The sequence below is a fragment of the Diabrotica virgifera genome, chromosome 3 (assembly GCF_917563875.1).
Source record: "Diabrotica virgifera virgifera chromosome 3, PGI_DIABVI_V3a".
In the NCBI taxonomy this organism is placed as follows: domain Eukaryota; kingdom Metazoa; phylum Arthropoda; class Insecta; order Coleoptera; family Chrysomelidae; genus Diabrotica; species Diabrotica virgifera.
Window position 1 is genome coordinate 50,195,113 of NC_065445.1, and position 19,945 is coordinate 50,215,057.

The following is a 19,945-nucleotide window of genomic DNA, read 5'->3' on the forward strand; positions in this document are numbered from 1 at the left end:
GATAATTATCAAAAATATAAACATCCGTGTATGATATTCAAATTTAATTGTTCCTAAAAATGAATAATCACGTTATCTACGAAAAAGTAGACATGGTACTTTGCATTGGGGAGTGTTTGCAAAATTGTATCTTACCTTCTTAAGTTTACGCTCAGAAGTATCCTGATAGAAGACATCCAAAAAAGGACGTTTTTGAGAGATTTCAATAGATTCCGTGCTACTGGTAATGTTGCATACGGAAAGTTAAATAAAAATAAACCAGTTATTTGTGATGACGTCAAGGAGCTTGATGTCCTGCTTTCTGTTACGGAAAATCCAAATACTAGTAAAGAAAAAATTTCGGGTAAATTGTAAATCACTTTAGTGACCATCCGTCAAATAAAATACCAAACGTCAGACCGCGTATTTTAAATTTAAGAAATATTTTCCAAAAATTTAATATTTCTAAACTAGACATTACGCTTTCGAGGTGTGAACAGTTTCTGTTTTGCAGCAGTTAAAGTTTGCCACTAGTTTAGGGTCTTAACCTAGCTAACAACCGCCGGTGTTGTTGCTTAAGTGTTTGCATATAGGTAAGTTGAGCATTTTTGCTTATATTTTTTTTAAGCGGCTTTCTTTTATGCTATTTTGCTTGCTCTTTTTATTTCTTTTTGCTTTCTAGTTATTAATACTTCATTGACTGGTTTTTTCTTACAATGAATGAGGAAAAGGGGGCTCAGTTCCCCCTTATCCTGATACTTCTTCTCCGGCTAAAATTGCAATGACTAATAATTCCGAAAAAAATCAAAATCAGACTTCCGACAATAATTCTCAGGAAGAAAAAAAGGTTAATACATACTCCGAAAAAGATCATGGACCTTTTGTAGTATATCTTGAATCTACAAATATACCGAATATAAAAATTGGCACATTCAATACAATTAAAATAGCTCGAGATATATTCAACCTCAAACTTAATGACGTTAAAAAAATAGATAGTAAAGGACTCAATAGAGTTTCAGTTGAATTTGCCAATTTTCACTCGGCTAACATGCTACTTAAGAACACTCAACTTCTAAATCAGGGATACAAGATATATATACCTTTTAACTTCGTAACCTGCAAAGGTATCGTCAGACAAATTGATACAGATATTGATGAAAAATAACTTCTTCGGTGTTGCGATACAGGAAATGACATTGAAATTTTACATATAAAAAGATTAAATAGAAGAGTAATTAAAGATGGAGTAACTTCTTATGAACCCACAGGTACGACACTATTTACATTTCGAGGCGTTATTATGCCCAAAACTGTGTTTTTTTTTATGGCATACCAAGACTAGTGGACACATATATTGCCCCAGTGACACAATGCTATAACTGTCTTAGATTTGGCCACACAAAAACAAACTGTAAAGGGAAAGAAAGATGTTTTAATTGCGGGGAAAACAAACATGAAGACGTATGCATGACAAAATGTTTTTACTGCAAGGACTCTCACAAATCTATTGACAAGAGCTGCCCAGAATATACAAGGCAAAAGAATATTAAAGAACTGATGGCGTATGAAAATTTGACATTTTTTGAGGCAAGTGAAGCCATTCCAAAATCATACATCTCAAATAATAAATTTATTTATAACCCGAGAGATTTTCCAAATTTTAAAAATAACAGCAGGCCGTTAGAAAATACTCCAAGTACCAGTACAAATAATTCTAACACCATAGAACCATCGCAACGAAGAACAAACAATTTTAGATCATCTACAGTAAAACGTTCCTTTCAACAGGTGGTTCTGAACTCCGACAACAAACGGAGAGTCGTGCAAAAACGTCAAGATAAGCAACCAAATGAAAAGAGTACATATACACAGCAATTAAGACCAGAAAAGCCAACCTCTTCCCCCACTAGCTCATTTTCTCGTTCAGAACCTTTCAAATCAAGAACCTCGGCTAATTTATCACAAAACTCCAATCAAGCCTGGCAATCCAGTGCATCGTAAAACTTTCAAAATATTGATACCTTTTCTTCAAATGACTTTTTAAACACATGCCTAAATTTTATTAGTAATACATCATCAGAAAACTTAAATTTACTTAAAAACCATTTATCTTCCCGATTAAACGTAGAGTCCTATATGGACCAAGAGGATAAATCTGATTCTGATTTTAATTAACTAAACATATCAAATCACATAATCATGAATTCAAAAAAGAAATTAAAAATTATTCAGTGGAATATTAGAAGTATTAAATCAAACAGGGAAAACATAACGAACTTAATTTTCAAAGAAGACCCTGACATAATTGCTATTAATGAAACTTGGCTTAAACAAGATTTTAATTTTTCTTTGAAGTATTATAATGTTGTCAGACAGGACAGAGATGACGGATATGGTGGAGTAGCCACTTGTATCAAGAAATCTATTATTTTTTCTACAATTCAGAAGTACAACTCAGACCAAATCCAATACATAACAACAAAAATTGGTAACTTATACATAATAAACATTTACTCCAATACAAATAATGCCATAACTCTTCCTTTCTTGAGCTCAACAATAGAAAACATACCTACAGAAAACTTAATTATACTAGGTGATCTGAACTCTCACCATCCCCTATGGGATAAATGTCCTACCAATAAGGGAGGAAAAATTATTTATGATTTTATTTTTGATAAAGAATTAATTATCCTAAATGATGGGTCAGCAACATTGTTTCAACCTCCTAATAATAATCTTAGCGCTGTAGATCTAGCCATAGCAAGTAATAATATGGCTCTATGTTCTACTTGTGGTGTCATACAAGATTGTGGAAATAGCAACCGTTTCCCCACCTTTGTCATAATAAACAACTGTGAGTTTAACAAAAATGATAGCATCTATACACAAACATACAAAATGAGAAATATTAAAAGAGCAGACTGGTATACATTCCACACTGGGATGATAACAGGAATGCTTGATTTACCGGTAAACTCTAATTACAATGAGTTTTTGGAGGTAGTTAATCAAGTAGCAGATAACTCAATTCCCTATAAAAACTGTAGAACACAGGGTAAACCTTCAAATCCGTGGTGGGATGAAGAATGTTCACTTTGGATTAAAAGCCGCAAACAGGCAATTCAAAACTTTAAACAATATGTTTCCTTAGAGAACTATATAAACGCTAAACGTATAATCGCCCAAACTAAACGAAACCTCAGAATTAAAAAAAGAAATAAATTATTTCTACACCAGTTTTCCTCTTGGTTCCGTATTGGTGGTATTTGTTGTTTCGGGTGTTTAATTTTTCTCGTGGCCTTCCAAAGGGAATATTCACTATCTGCGTTTGCTGATAAACCTGTAAGATATTCTTGTATTTTATTATTTTTGATATTATGCAATTGTAGTTTAATTTCCTTGGTGATTTTATTTAATTTTGTCTTGTTCTCAGGTGTTCTTTTTCTTCGCCACTCCTCCTTTATTTATTTCTCATTCTAGCAATCATTTCCTTTATTACAGTTGGGCAATGCACTTTAAATTCTGTTTGGTAGCAGTTAGGGGTAGCATACCAAGCAGATTCTTGTATAGATTTCTGAAGATTTTCTACTGCTGCGTAGATGTCCCTTTCTGTTTTCAATGGGATGTTTATGTCAATTAGTTCATCTGGTTTAGTCTTGAAAATGCTCCAGTCTGTTTTGTTACTGTATAGTGATGGTTGTTTAGTACTGTTTGTTATTTGTGCATACCATGTCGCGATTACGCTAGAGTGGTCAGAGGGTAGATTGTAACAAGATTCTACTTTTGCCAATTTAACATTAATTCCTTTAACAATATAAAAGTCGAGTAGATCAGGTATTTTTGCATTGTCGGTAGGCCAGTAAGTTGGTTCCCTTGTGCTGAGATAATTTGCATTGGTCGCGTTTATAGCTTTAAGAAGTTTTCTGCCTTTTGTGGTAATAATTCTGCATCCCCAGGAAGTATGCTTAGAATTAAAATCTCCTCCTGCTATGGATCTATTTCCTAATGTTTTAAAGAAATTTTCAAACTGTTCCGTTTTGTTATTGTGCTTTGGCGGACAGTATATAGCTAATACTGTTAGTGGGCCTAGCCTAGTTGATCTTCCACAACAATGCTGGTGGCCTGTAGATAGTGGCATTCATGTTTTTGTATTTCGTAGTGCTTTAGTTTATTACTAACTATTATTGCAGTGCCTCCATGTGCTTTTTCGTTGGGATGTTGCGTATGATAAGTTGTATAATAAATCGTGGAATATTAATGTGGTTTTTGGATGTAAAATGAGTTTCTGTAATCAGCATTATATCAATTTTTTGTGTGTTAATAAATAGTTTTAATTCTTCTACATGTTGACTTAAGCCATTGGCGTTCCATAATACTAGCTTTAGTAACTGAGTCATTTCTGGTTGAGAATCATGATTAGGAGGTTGAGCATAGTGCTCATTTGTTCCGTTAGTTTTTTTAACATGTCTTTCAGTTCTGACATGTCTGTGTGGTTATTAGTTTGATTTGGTATATGTTGTGTAGTAGTTTGGTTGGAGGCTTGCTGGTTAGGCAATTGTTGGTTTGGTTTAATTTTACATGCTGTACTTTATCGAATGCCTTTTCGCATTCTAAGAAGCATGCAAATATATCTTTTCTTTGATCACGGTATTTTTGCCACAGGATATTTAGCGCATAAAGTGCCTCCCTGGTTCCCATAGCATTTCTAAAACCAAATCGGGTATCTTCGCGATCTTCTTCACATTTGCGTCTAATTCTGTTGTGGAGTATTCTTAGCAAAATCTGAAGAGTGTGGCTTATTCTTCTTCTTCATGTATCCTGTCCTTTCAAAACGTTGGTTTGAATAGCATGATTGTATCAACACAATACCAATCTCGCAAGCTCTTCAACCATGAGGTTCTTCTTCGTCCTGGACTGCGTTTGACTGTGGCTTATTAGGCTAATTAATCGATATTCTTAATTTTCTAGCATTTTGATTTTTAGGTATTGCGACAAAAATGGACTTGAGTTTGCCAGTTTCCCGGACCTGAATAAGCTGTGTCCGTTCCAGGTGGCAATGTGTACTATCTTGCCACATATCTGGATTCTCTGTTCCCTTCCTTGGATCTCAATAGTAGTTGACAGGGGGACTCTTCGCACCCTCACCCCTTTTAAGGGGTGCCCTGGACTAATAGCCGTTTTCTTGTTTTCGTATGTCAAAATATGTTTGGGAAATATCTATAATGGGACGGTTTTCCCCTTGCCTTCTCTATTGCAGTACCACAAGCATTCAAACTGCTCCAGTCATGCTTGTGGTAGTGTAGTTTCAAGCCGATTCAGGTCATTTCTTCTGCGTCTTGAGCTGGTACTGATGATCTCTGCTGCCCTTCACCAGGGAAATAGATCTAATAGATCTAATTTTTTATAATACGTTTTCATTCTCAATAAAAATGGCAAATAAGAAAAAACTTTTGGATGAACGGGAGTTGACTGGCTTATAGAATAGTACTTCAAATGTGTTAGGTTAGCCTATACATATTATGTTATACAAAATGTTCAAAAAAATAAAAACAGGAGATCGAACAGGAAAGTTTAAGTATATATCCGGTAACTCTCTAATTTTGGAGAGCCGGTATTTTAATAAAAAAGGTGATCAGGAACAATTTTAATTTCTTCTTCTTCTTTCTTTAATTTCTCTATTAGTTTGATAATGCAGGTACTTACATTTGAGATGTACAAGCACTGGATTAAATACTTAACTTTAATTGAGACATGCTTTTATTAGAAAAGCGTCAGATTAAGTTCCGAAGATGGAGTTGAGGTCATTTGTTTTAGGGAAGTTTGGTATACAATTTTGGGTGTAGAAAAACTGATAGTCGCAGAATATACGATCTAGCAAAAAGACAGCATATATGTTGATCGCGTAGGGTGTTATTTAAGTTAGATGGAAATATATTAGAGTAAATTATTATTTAAATAAAATAAACTATTGTAGAAAAGACAATTTTCTACACGAACTACGGATTTGTTGTAGCCTATTATTTCCTGCAATCAATGGGATTTGTATAGTGACTTCTAACGGAACTTATCTCATATTTCTTTATCTAATTATTACTTAAAATTGTAGAAACGATTACTAAGAACTGTAATGAGCGAAAACTTCTTTGTTTTATTGTCTAGTGTGTTTTGTTTTATTGTTTTTGTAGTTTTACATATGTGTTTATTTAGAATGTTAATCTACGAAGAAATAACTGTTTTTGAGTTGTTAAAAAGTAGTCATAAATGTCAAAACAAGTATTTTAACGAAAAATAAACGACAATCTTTAACAAGATAAAATCACGAGATTCCCAGAATTCTAAACTTTATTAACAACCTTACAATGTAGAATAGTGTTAAAAAACAAATGGCCAAAAAAAGTCTTGTCTCCAACTTAATCACACCACGAGTAGGACCTCTGAGGAAGCCACACATAAAACCGAAAAGCACCAACGCAACACAAAAGCAAAAAATACAAAGAAAGGTCCAAAAAAGTTCTTGTTGTCCCACTAACCACTGTCACATCTCCTTTTTTATTGTTTCGTACAAACAAGGTGTTTACAAAGAGATGGGATTGCTATTTTTTTAAGTAACAGCGTATTATGGCAATATGGCTATTACTTTACGGTACAAAACGGTAGACCTACTTTTGCTTAAATATAATAATATAATAGATGTACTAATATACTGAGAATATTTGAGCGCAAAATACTAAGGAAGATATTTGGACCAACCCAATGCAGCGATGGTTCGTGGAGAGTTAAACGAGCTGGATGAAACAATGCAGATCGCAGATATTGTTAGATTTGTAAATTCACAAAGACTTAACTGGTTTGATCACCTAGAAAGAATGCCAGATAATCGCGATGTCAAAGTAATCTAGAGATGGAAGCCCCAAGGAAATAGAACAAGTGGAAGGCCCAGTAAAAGATGGATAGACGACGTAGAGGGAATCTTAAAACCATGAACATCAAGCAGTGGCGAAGGAAAGTATCCAACAGGGCAGAATTTAAGAACATTGTTGATCAGGCCAAGACTCACAAAGGGTTGTAGCGCTATTATAAGAATAAGAAGATATACTAATATATTTGCAAATGCGTAAATATAAGTACACTTCTCCAAGAAATTAACGCACGACCTTAAAAGTTGGTCATTTTTGATGTCTCGAATTTCCTAAACCTGTTGTTCGATTTAAACTATTTTTTAACGTTATGTTATAGCCTTACCTATGCTTTAACACTGTCGCTGTAATCGCACATAAGGGTCATATTACCCGTATGCGCGCCAATGGTGAATATTAAATTATTAAGTTTTTTCGTCGTAATCGTAATATGCAGTGTTCTTTATATATTTGGCTGATTTGTCTGTGCTTCCTTATTTATTAAAAAGTAGGTATCTTCATCTTCAACTTTGGACATAGGTCTTCCCCAAATTTTTCCATATCTGTCTTAGTCGAGGAAATGAAGCTGAAAAAATGGCAAAACCTCGCAATTTTTTCGTCCAGCATCGATTTGTACAAAAATTTGGGATTACGCTCATTACACCCTCTAGTTCATTTTCTATATTGAGCCGTTGTACGCTTTTGGTTTTTTAAGGGTGCAAACTACCCCTAATTGTAAAAAATTATAAAATAACATTTTAAACTATATTATTGTCAACATTTGGTTCCTATTAGTTACATAATGATTGTTTTATGCTTTAAGATACACTATCACAATATTTCAAGCCTTAAAACCACCCTTGTAGGAGCTATATATAAAAAATGTACTTATCCTAAAAGAATAATTTTGGCTTGCATCGATTTACATAAAAATTTGGGATTAGGATCATCTCACCCTGTACTTCATATTCTATATCATGCTTAAGGGCGTTGATTATTTTTAGGGGTGTAAACTACCCCTTATTGTCAAAAATTATATAAAAACATTGTAAACTTTAATATGGGTAAAATTTGGTTTTGATTGGTTAAAATAATGATTGTTTTATACTTTAGGATATAATATCATAATATTTCAACCCTTCAAAACAGTTACCCAATAACATTACAGTTTTTATAAGTAGATATTTTAATAGATCTATATACAAAAAAAAAGTAGAATTAAAGAATTACAAAAACATTTATTTACACAAAAATACGAATTTACAAATATGTACAAATACAAATAGTTTTTTAGTCATTTTCCAGTATACGAACCAGTTCTGTGGTATTATACATCCATTGAAAGTTATCCTTAAGCGGACTATCCGAATTTTTCGAAAAAAAAAATTGTTTTATAAACATAGCTCCTTCATTTTTGGCGATAAATTTTTTTTTAAATTGCTTTGTAGGAGTTTTAAAGAGTTATAAGACTGTGTAAACCAAATTCCGTAAGATCCCTTAGTTTTTAATTAGGGTGGGTTTAAAGGGCTCGAATAAGGGGGTGTTTGCTCGTAAATAGAGGTTTTAAACAGCTATATCTCGCTAACTGTTTACTGTAATGAAAATCTTCGCACAAGGGTATTTGAGTTATTAAATAAGCTAAAATTTAGTAATCTATCATTTTTTTCGTGTCTCCAGTATTTTCGGAGATATTTTGAAGTAAAAGCTGAAAAAGGGGAAATTCCAAAAAAATTTATTTTTCTTTAAACTCCAATTTTTCTAAAATTAGGCCTTTTAAATAGGTAAAACTTCTTGGGTGTATTGATAATATAAATATAAAATAAATTACAGAAAGGTGAAGACCAATTTTTAATTAGGAGGGTAGTTAGGGGGTTGTTTTTACTGATTTTTTCATAGAGAATAGCAGGTACCGACATTTTTTTTGATCATAAGTCGCTTGATTTTCAGGCTAGAAACTTTTTATTATTATTTTTGAGAGGCCTAGCTATATGCTTAAAAAAGATTATTTAAGTTTTCTTCGAGAAATGGAAGGTTTTTCCGTTATTTTACTTTGAATGTTTCAAATTATGCATTTGACGAAAAAAGCTAACTTTTAACATGCTGTATCTCGGTTTTTATTGGTCTTAAAGATATTATAGAAAAAGAATTTGGTTTGTGTTACCAAAAGATACAATTTTGATATCTACAATTTTTTTGATTAAATGCATATTTTTCGAGGTATTCTCAAAAAAACCCTCTAAAAAAGTCGATTTTTTCATCGAAAAACTGTTACTTTCAAGCGCGAATAACTCGAAAAATATTAGTTTTACGAAGAAAATGTAAAAAACATTTTTTTCTTAGAATTACTTTTTACATCGATTTACATTGTTAAAATGTAATAAAATATTCGCGCCCCCGAGATGGGGTGTCAACCACCCCCAAGGTTTTAGCGTACAGCAGCATGATATAGAAAATGATCCTTGTGCTATTCCCTACCTTCTGTGAAAATTTCAAGTAAATCCATGCTGGACGAAAAAATTGCGAGCCAAAATGCTTCATTTCCTCGACTATCTGTCCTTGGCTCCGCTCTTCCAGTGAGTTCCTGCAGGTTCTACAATATCGTCCTTCCATCGCATCTGAGGTCTTCCTCTTCTTCCTCTTCCTCTTTTCTCTTCTTCCGATCCTCGATCATGGTCCTTGATCTTTTATCTTCCTCTCTCGCATTGTGGCCCGCAAATCTCCACTTTAACCCTGTTATATGTTCTGTTGCATTTTTACTTTTGTTTTCTCTCTTATCCATGTGTTTGATTTTCTGTCTTAACAGTTTTATTCCCAACGTGGATCTTTCCATTTTTCTTTGAGTTATTTCTATTTTGTTTATATTTTGGCCTTTGTTAATGTCCATGTTTATAAGACATACGTTAGAACAGGAAGGATGTACTGATCAAATACACAAGTTTTTAGGTACTGTTGCATTTTTGTGCTTTTTAGTATCCATCTTAACATTCCAAACGCTGCCCACGCCAATCATATTCTTCTAATAAAAAAAAAATAAAATAAATAAAAAGTATAATACATATTTTTTAAAAACCGACGTATATGAAACAAAAAAAGTTCTCCAGAATGCCTCGACTTATTCAGAATCTATATGTTTTCGCACAAAAATACCAACGTTACAAGAGTTTACCAATCAAAACGTAACTTCTCAACTCTTCCAGCATCACATCTCTTTTTTTATTGTTTCGCATAAACAAGGTGTTCGGACTCAGATTTATGTAGGCTATCAGAGATTCAAATCTCTGATTCACCATTGAAGTGTTTAAACTTTCTATATATTTAACAATTAATTTTATGTACGAGCCTGGACGCGCTAGTAATTGTATTCAAATGTAATTTACATCTTTTACGAATGTGAACAGTGGTCAGAGTCGGAATCAGTAGCAGGAATTCAGCTTAGATGGATCATTGGCGCATTCGATATGGACTAAAAGAGTTTCAGAAATTAAAAAAGGGACAATAATGAACTCTTTTTTGTTATATAATCACTAAAACTGTCTTATGTTATATAATCAATCACGAAAATCGATATTCCATTCAGTCTAGATGAAGTTTAATTACTTCTTTCTATTCTTTATTCCAAAGTTTAGAGACTTCATCAGCCACAAACTTTTCTCCATATTTTCATAGACCATTCTGCAGTTCTTCCTTCTTCTTCATGTGCATATCCGTGACGAATGTTCATCATGGCAATCTTTATACTATCTGCAGCTGCGTGGAAAAGCTACACAGATGTTGGGTTGAATCAGGCTCTGAGGTTCTTCAACCAGGAGGTTCTTCTTCCTGGACCCCGCTTTCCAAATATTTTTCCTTGCATGATGGCTTATAGGAGGGAATATAAATTTTCGAGATTTAATGGTGTAGGGGAGACCGGGGTTGGTTGTTACAGATTTGGCTAAAAGAATAATATAACAAAAATTATTTTTAAGAAATGTATTTTAAATAAATCAAACAAAAGTTTAACACTTCTTTTACTTACTAAAGAACTGAAATTAAACTTAAACACTATTGAGTTAGACAAAAAGTGTAAAATATATGCTGACGACAAACGTAACAACCAACCCCAAAAGCATGGTTTGTAAAAAATGCTGAATAACTTTAACAAAACTATATTTATTGAGCAACTATATAATAAAAAAAAACATAATATACTCATGCATTTACACGTCAAAAGAATATTTAATATCATTATGAATTACCAAAGATATTAATACTTACTTCGGCACATTAAATTTTATTCGGAGGCATGAAAACACATAACCACACTCTACGGGATTATACGATGGACTGGCGCTGTGTCGTTTGGATATATTATAGGTAACAGACATGCGCGAAATTCTTCAAACTTGTTATGGAGTCAACGACTATTCGTAAGTAATAAAAGCGTCTGTAACAACCTGCCCCTGTAACAACCAACCCCGGTCTGCCCTATATGATATGTATAGGAATACTTCTCGGTTCTTCTTCATTCTTTTAAGGACCGCCTCATTTATGACTCGGTCAGTCCACGGGATTTTGAGTATTCTCCGAAATAGCCACATCCCAAATCCTTCCAATTTTCTGCACATATTTTCGTTCAAGGTTCACGATTAACCACCATAAAAAGGGCAGAGATGACGTAGCATCGCGAGACAGCTCTTCTTTACTGTTTGTAATTGAGAATATATATAATTAGTCGATTTTCACACATTCATAGAGGAGTGAGACATGGCGATACGATTTCTTAGAAGTTATTCACATTGGCTCTAGACCACTTTTTCAAGCAGCTTTAACTGGGAACAATAAGGTTTAAATATTCGTAGACGATGTCTGAGTCATCTCCGCTTTGCGGATGATATTGTCATAATTACTAGTGACCCTAACCAGCAACAAAAAATGCTTTCAGAATTAAGAAATGTTTCTGAAAGTATAGGCTTGAAAATAAATCTAACAAAGACCAAGATTCTTACTTTGGATGAATTATCAGTTATTGTGGGGGAGGAAGTGATAGAGTGGGCGAATATATTTACTTTGGTCATCTAATAGTTGAGCAGAGAAGACCAACACGTGGAAGTAGACCGAAGAGTCCGTATGACCTGAACTGCTTGCATGCTTTCAGTGATATCATACGGTCTAGCTAGAGTCAAGAGACAATTACGTTGGCAATAAAAGCCGCCAACGAAATGAGCCAACAAAATGAGACTAACACGGTGTGCAGTGGAACAACTTATACTGGGAATAGCTAGATCTGTCAGTTGTTTCATTGTTTCATTTTCGCAATAGTTACGATCGCCTTTTTAAACAGTGATATACAGCGTGTCTACTTAAGTTGGAAACATATGGGAAACTTTTTTGTTATGCATTTTACGAAAAAAAGTTATTCTTTATAAAAAGTTCTGCATGCTCTAAAACCTAAGATTCAATCATCAGATATCAAATTTTCTCAATATTATACGAGGTATGTCAAAAAATATGAACTTCGTTCAAGAGTAAAGTACCTTTATTTCTCTCAATATCGAAAATTCTTATTATGAAAAGTTGTTTGGAAATATAAACTAAGATCAAATATGCAATTACATGGTTCTAATTGGAAAAAAATATTTTCCAAATTTTTCTCAAATTTATTGATACTAACTTCGTTTTTATTTATTACACATACGATAACTCTTTTATTATTACTTTTACGAAAAAAAAGTATTCTTTATAAAAAGCTCTGTATGTCCTAAGGCCGAAGATGCAACCATCAGATATCACATTGTATTAATTTTATACGAGGTATGTCAAAAAATATGAATTTCACTCAAGAGTAAAGTACCTTTAATTTTCACAATATTGAAAACGGTTATTAAAAAAGTTGTTTAGAATTAAAAATTATGTTTCGATATGCAATAACATCCTTCTAATTGAAATATTGTGAAATATAAAGGTACTATAATCTTGAGCGAATTTCATATTTTTTGACACACCTCCTATAAAATTAATAAAAGTTGATATATCATGGTTGTGTCTTAGATTTTGGACCATGCAAAGCTTTTTATGAAGAATAACTTTTTTTCATAAAATGAATAATAAACGAGTTATCATATTTTTGTAATAATTAAAAACGATGTTGGGTATCCATAACTTTGAGAATTTTTGTTTTCCAATTAGAAGCATGTAATTGCATATTTGATCTTAGTTTTTAATTCCAAACAACTTTTTATCATAAGAATTTTCGATATTGAGAGAAATAAAGGTACTTTATCCTTGACCGAAATTCATATTTTTTGACATACCTCGTATAATATTGAGAAAATTTGATATCTGATGATTTAATCTTAAGTTTTGGGGCATGCAGAACTTTTTATTATAACTTTTTTCGTAAAATTAATAATAAAAAAGTTTCCCATATGTTTCCAACTTAAGTAGACACGCTGTATATAGCTTTTGCCATTTGCCACGTTTCAGGGAATTTTAAATTTCTCAAGAAACGTTCTAGAAGTTCAATGTTTATTTGGTATCTCTCTGTTACTTTACTATAGCATCCTGGTGCATTCTTTTAGGTCGTCTCCATAAGTTATTTGCTTTATTATACATTCAGTTTCATGCAAAGTTCATTTTAAATTAAAAGAGAACATATACAAAAAATTTCGGACGTCATCTATGACTATGACTATCTAAAACTTATTTACCTAAAATGTTCCCAATTCAAGTTATTAAGGGCGTAGGCGCAAAATTTCGCGCCAATGTGTTTTAAATGCATTCATTTCTTTTTCGAATCCTGAGAAAACTAATACCCAGTATTTCTGAAAAATTTAAACCCTGAATAAAAGATTGCAATATTACCGAGGGCCGAAAGTGCCTGAAAACTTCTGTAATGTTTATTTTAATAAGTTACAGGGGTGAAAAAAAAAAGAAAATTTAGTCTGATTTTTAATTTCAAATATCTCATTCAAAAGAAACTTTTTGTTTATTCTAAGGAACTTTCGGCCCTCGGTAATAATGTAATCTTTCATTCTACGTTTAAATTTTTCAAAAATACTTATTGGCTTTCTCAGGATTCGAAAAAAATGAATGCATTTAAAACACATTGGCGCGAACGCGGGTTCTGAAATTAAATTCATAAGATGACCTGCCTCGAAAAAGACGTCAGCTAAGTAGGCTATAATAGGATATATACTTTAGAAAGGAACTACACCATTAAAGGTGTTTTATATGATCAGTGAACCCTCAAATATGAAAGAACCGCGGAGTGCTATTTTGAATTTGTGTGCCGTTGAGTTTTTACGGATAAAGCTAACAAATCGTCTTACTATCATCATCGTCTTACCGAGGGGTGTGTGTAGGTACCGAGTGTTGTGGATAGATTTCAATTATCTTGCACTGGATTTTTTGTGGCCCATACGAATTTTGTTTTCTCCACGTGTTATGTATGATATATAATACAATAATAGTTTTGTTGAGTTTCTTCTTGTGAACAACTACTACATGTGCAACAATTCTGCTAGTACTGCTCTGGTTGCTGCTTTGCGTATGCAAGCAAGTACTAATTTCAGTTGAAATAGAGACTCTAGATCTGTTCAGTTAAGCAATACGGGAATATAAGCAGTCTGCTATTGTTCTACTTGTTATAAATATTTACTGCTGCTTTTATGGCAGAATTATACGTTAAAATAATAATTCTGCATGTTAAGTAATAAAGACCTCCAACGAGTTAAAGTATTCGGGTTATAATTTTATTGTGTGGTTTGTCATGAAACGCAAAGTAAGCAATAGGCGTAATAAAAAATATCTAAATTATACCTTAGCTGTTGCAGGAATAGTTGAATCGTATATCTACGAATAATACAAAAAAACTCACAATGAAGTAAAAACTTCTGATGTAAAATACATCTTTATTATATAAAAATACATATAAATGTACATCTTTATTATATAAAATTTAAATTATCCTCTTCTTCGTCTTCTTCTTTGGCATTTTCCCACTATGAGTTCGTCGTTTTCGTTCTCTACGGCACTATATTCTCCCAGTAACTTTCTCTGAGGTATCTTTGTATCCTAACATTTCCTATGTACGTCTTCCATCTCATAGCAGGTCTTCCTCTCCGTCTTCTTCCGGGAGGGTCCCAGTCCAATATTCTTTTCGCCCACCTGCGTTCTGGCATTCTTTGTACATGCCCGTACCACTGCATGGCTCTGTTTTCCAACTTTTTTGTAATTGAGCATTCTACTTTCATTCTGTTCCATATTTCCTCTGTTTTTATTCTATCATCTTCGGTGATTTGTAGATATTTTCACATAAAGTCCAATTCAACTTGTCCTTGGCCATGTGTATAGGGTGTATAATATATCCGCTCTATTGCATATGGTAATATTCAGCATTATGCTATGAAAGATCCTCTTTTCATATTATATGTCTTCTTTTTCAAATAATTATTCAATTCAAATATTGAATGGGTTGCATATGTGAGTCCATATTAAATGTAGTAATGAAACAAAGACTAACTCACAATCATTTAATTATACTTTGACGACCGGTTTCGATCTCTACATTATTCAGATCAGCTTCAGGTCGGCGTTACAAGTAGTTAAATGCTACAATTAAAGAAAACCAGAGTTAGAACATTGTCTGGTTGCACAAATGTTAATAGAAAGCTAAACCCGAAAACATTTTTGAAATAAAGGTTTGCAACTGTTGACAACTCAGAAATTCGATACATACAAATGCACACTTATGAATAACAGATACTCATAAGCATGCATAAGCAAATAGATGCTTGCAGTTTATGAATATTTGTTGAAAAAATTTTTTAAATAAAAACTAATGAAAATATTAATCAAAATTAGATATGCTTCCAAAATTCAAAAAATAATAATAATAGATAGTAATATTGCTCTGATCTACTTACATGCCGTTACAAGGGATGCGTTGCCACTTAGTTGTTAACATGTTAATACGTCCAACTTATGCTAATAGATTAGCTGGGAGAGGTATAGGGCAAACAGACATGTTACGTAGGTCAAAACACAGTAAATTTTTGAAATTTAAATGGATCCTGAAGGTAGATGCGTGCTGTGAAACAAAGGATGTTGTGTGAGACAGGAGAAAGACAATGCTCGAGTGGATGTGTTTTAAATGTAGCTAAGTTTGAAATCACTTTATTGTAGACTCTTTTACTAATGTGATGGTCTTTGCTCGCCGATGTTTTGCGATATGGGCAGAGGTCAAAGTATGGGAAATGACAAATAGGAAAGAATTTAAATTTATATTTAAATAGGAAAGAATTTAAAGAATTAAATTAAAATGTCTTGTTCCCGGTCAAAGGACTAAGGGATGTCACAAATTTAGTAAAAATTGTAGGTGCCAAACACCCTGAAATCTATGAAATGTATAGAATTATAAGAAGGCTAATTAGATGAAAAATGGTAAAAAATTGTAAAAAGAGAGTGGTTAAAAAACTGTAAAAAATAAAAATTGTAAAAAGATCGTAAAGAGGCAAGGTTATTTTGTTTGAGTTATTGTATGATGGAATATGTTCAGAGAGAAAGTTAATGGTAGCGTGTAGGCACTTACTTGAGAATAGTTTTTAAAAAATAGTTTTTAAAATAGTTTTTTAAAAACTATTCTCAAGTAAGTGCCTACACCCTACCATTAACTTTCTCTCTGAACATATTCCATCATACAATAACTCAAACAAAATAACCTTGCCTCTTTACGATCTTTTTACAATTTTTATTTTTTACAGTTTTTTAACCACTCTCTTTTTACAATTTTTTACCATTTTTCATCTAATTAGCCTTCTTATAATTCTATACATTTCATAGATTTCAGGGTGTTTGGCACCTACAATTTTTACTAAATTTGTGACATCCCTTAGTCCTTTGACCGGGAACAAGACATTTTAATTTAATTTAATTAAATTCTTTCCTATTTGTCATTTCCCATACTTTGACCTCTGCCCATATCGCAAAACATCGGCGAGCAAAGACCATCACATTAGTAAAAGAGTCTACAATAAAGTGATTTCAAACTTAGCTACATTTAAAACACATCCACTCGAGCATTGTCTTTCTCCTGTCTCACACAACATCCTTTGTTTCACAGCACGCATCTACCTTCAGGATCCATTTAAATTTCAAAAATTTACTGTGTTTTGACCTACGTAACATGTCTGTTTGCCCTATACCTCTCCCAGCTAATCTATTAGCATAAGTTGGACGTATTAACATGTTAAAAACTAAGTGGCAACGCATCCCTTGTAACGGCATGTAAGTAGATCAGAGCAATATTACTATCTATTATTATTATTTTTTGAATTTTGGAAGCATATCTAATTTTGATTAATATTTTCATTAGTTTTTATTTAAAAAATTTTTTCAACAAATATTCATAAACTGCAAGCATCTATTTGCTTATGCATGCTTATGAGTATCTGTTATTCATAAGTGTGCATTTGTATGTATCGAATTTCTGAGTTGTCAACAGTTGCAAACCTTTATTTCAAAAAATGTTTTCGGGTTTAGCTTTCTATTAACATTTGTGCAACCAGACAATGTTCTAACTCTGGTTTTCTTTAATTTTAGCATTTAACTACTTGTAAGGCCGACCTGAAGATGATCTGAATAATGTAGAGATCGAAACCGGTCGTCAAAGTATAATTAAATGATTGTGAGTAAGTCTTTGTTTCATTACTACAATTATTCAATTATTAATCGTTTGTCTTAAAGGAAAAGCTCTAGAGTATAAAAATGTGGTACATATATACTCCTTGTGATGTGAAGAATAAACCCTTAGGGTAAGAACATAACAAGTAAGTCGAGGTAGATGTGTAGGTCGCGGTAGATGCCACTAGTTAAGTCGCGGTCGATGTCGACAGCACATAGCAAGGAGGTCACCTGCGCTGTCAGTCGAGCTAGAACCACTATCAAGTGATGTAGTTTAATGAAATTTGAATGACAAAAATACTGTGCTTTTGCGATGTTGTGTCAGTCAAGTGATGATAGTGATGAAATGTCAGCTGTAAATAATCAGATCCTCCTTCATATTTCAAAAATTTACTGAATTTAATTACTTTAGAAATTCAAAAATAAACTGAATACAAAAGAGGGATTATATTATAAAAAGTATCAACTCAGATAGCGCAGTTAATGACAACTTGACTTCGAACGGACCAATCACAGAAAAGCATCCTTGTAGGCCGCGCAGTAGACATCCATGTAAAACAAACTCATTTTATTTTCAAAAGCAACGACGTAAACCTCCTGGATGGCATCGCGCTAAACCTCCACCGCGACTTACCTGCTCTGTTCTCTTCCATTCACTACAATGTGTTTGTTTTACATGGGTGTCGACATCGACCGCGACCGCGACCTCCACATCCACCTCCACCTCGAGTTACTTGTTATGCTCTTACCCTTATTGTCATATTCTGATGCCATTTTTTCTTGCGAGGATATCCTAGAATCATAAAGTTAATCAGAGCTTTTTATTGGCGTAAGAAATGACCCGATTCAATTTGGAATCAACATATTTTTTTCGCTTTCCCATGTTTTTTTTTTCATTTTCTTGAAAGAAAAGTTCTAGAGTGTTAATACCTATACACACGTTCGTCCTGACGGAAGGAAAAATCTAAAAATTTGTGTACGTCATCATCCGGAGGTACATAGGCTGACAGGCTGTTGCCTATAAGCAGAAACGACAATAATTCATTATTACAACATGTCTATTGCATTCTTAACACATTCGCGGACACGCTGTCATTTTATACACGTATTCTTATGGAGTAAATGACTTCATATGCAGTCATGACCGCGAATGTGTTAAGTTACTATTTTTTTCTTCTTTTTCTTCTTCCTTCTTGTATGTAGGCTTTAGAGCCTGTTTCTTCTTCAATATTAGCCTCCTAAATTGTTTAAGTTATCGCACCATCTTTTTCTAGGTCTGCCAATACTTCTTCGTCCATTTGGTGACTTATCTCGTGCTATTCGTACTATCCTTTCCTCTGCCATTCTACTAATGTGTTCGTTCTACTCCTGTTTCCGTTTTGTCACCCATCTATTTATGTCTTCTACATTGCATGATCTTCTTATGTTTTCACTTCTCTCCCTATCCAACAGACTTTTCTCTGATATTCGTCGGAGTATTTTCATCTTTGTTGTTTCTAGTAGTGGTCTCGTTTTAGATGTGTCAGGTCTTGTCTCCGCCGTGTATGTCAACATAGGTCTAATTGCTGCTTTATAGATTCTTGATTTTGTGTCTTATGTTAGGTGTTTGTTCTTCCAGATTGTGTCATTAAGAAATCCCGCCGCTTTATTTGCTTTTAAGCTTTGTTGTCGTACTTCCTCTTCAACATCTCCGTAACTGGTTATATCTATTCCCAGATATCTAAACCTTGCTTCCTGCTTTATTATTTTCCCATCGATTTCGATTTTACATCGTACTGGGTATTTAGATGTCATACATTTTGGTTTTTTTGGCTTTTTTCTATTGCTCTATATTATATTATTATTATAGCTTATTATTATAGATTACTATGGAGAGGATGCTTATTATACAAAAGAAGTATGGCGGGACTCGAAAACTGCTCCTTGTGTCGTACCCTACTTCACATTCAATTTGTCTCAACGATGCAAACAAATAGAGGGAGGTAGATTAAGGTGATGCCCTTTTCAAGATCGTGTCATGGTTTCTTGACAACAAAATCTTTTGATGGCTTGCGGTGACCTTCGCAATGCCCATTGTGCCATCTCTGAGATAGTGATGTTGAAAAAGTAACTATTCGTTACAAAGTACTCGTTACTTACGAATACCGAAAGTAACGATTACTACACAGAGAGGCAAATCGTTACTTTGATTACTCTGATTACTTCGTACCAATCGTATCAGAGCGAGTAACAACTATTGTGTCTACTTTGATTACTCTGATTACTTCGTACCAATCGTATCAGAGCGAGTAACGACTATTGTATCTACAACCAGTACACTTGATTACTTTCTAGCTAGACTGACCGGAAAAATGTGGAAATGATAATTTTTCTACAGTATGATCAACAACTTTAATTTTGTATGT

The 19,945-nt window shown here is 33.3% G+C and overlaps 1 protein-coding gene across 1 annotated transcript in view; it reads left to right on the top strand.

Moving 5' to 3' along the window:
* The first annotated feature begins 2,883 nt into the window (after positions 1-2,883).
* LOC114342329 (cadherin-related tumor suppressor) overlaps positions 2,884-19,945 on the top strand; it is a 509,267-nt gene continuing 492,205 nt past the window's right edge. Inside the window, exon 1 of the mRNA XM_050647448.1 lies at positions 2,884-3,157. Coding sequence (XP_050503405.1) covers positions 2,884-3,157 — 274 coding nt within the window. The remainder of the gene's footprint in view (positions 3,158-19,945) is intronic.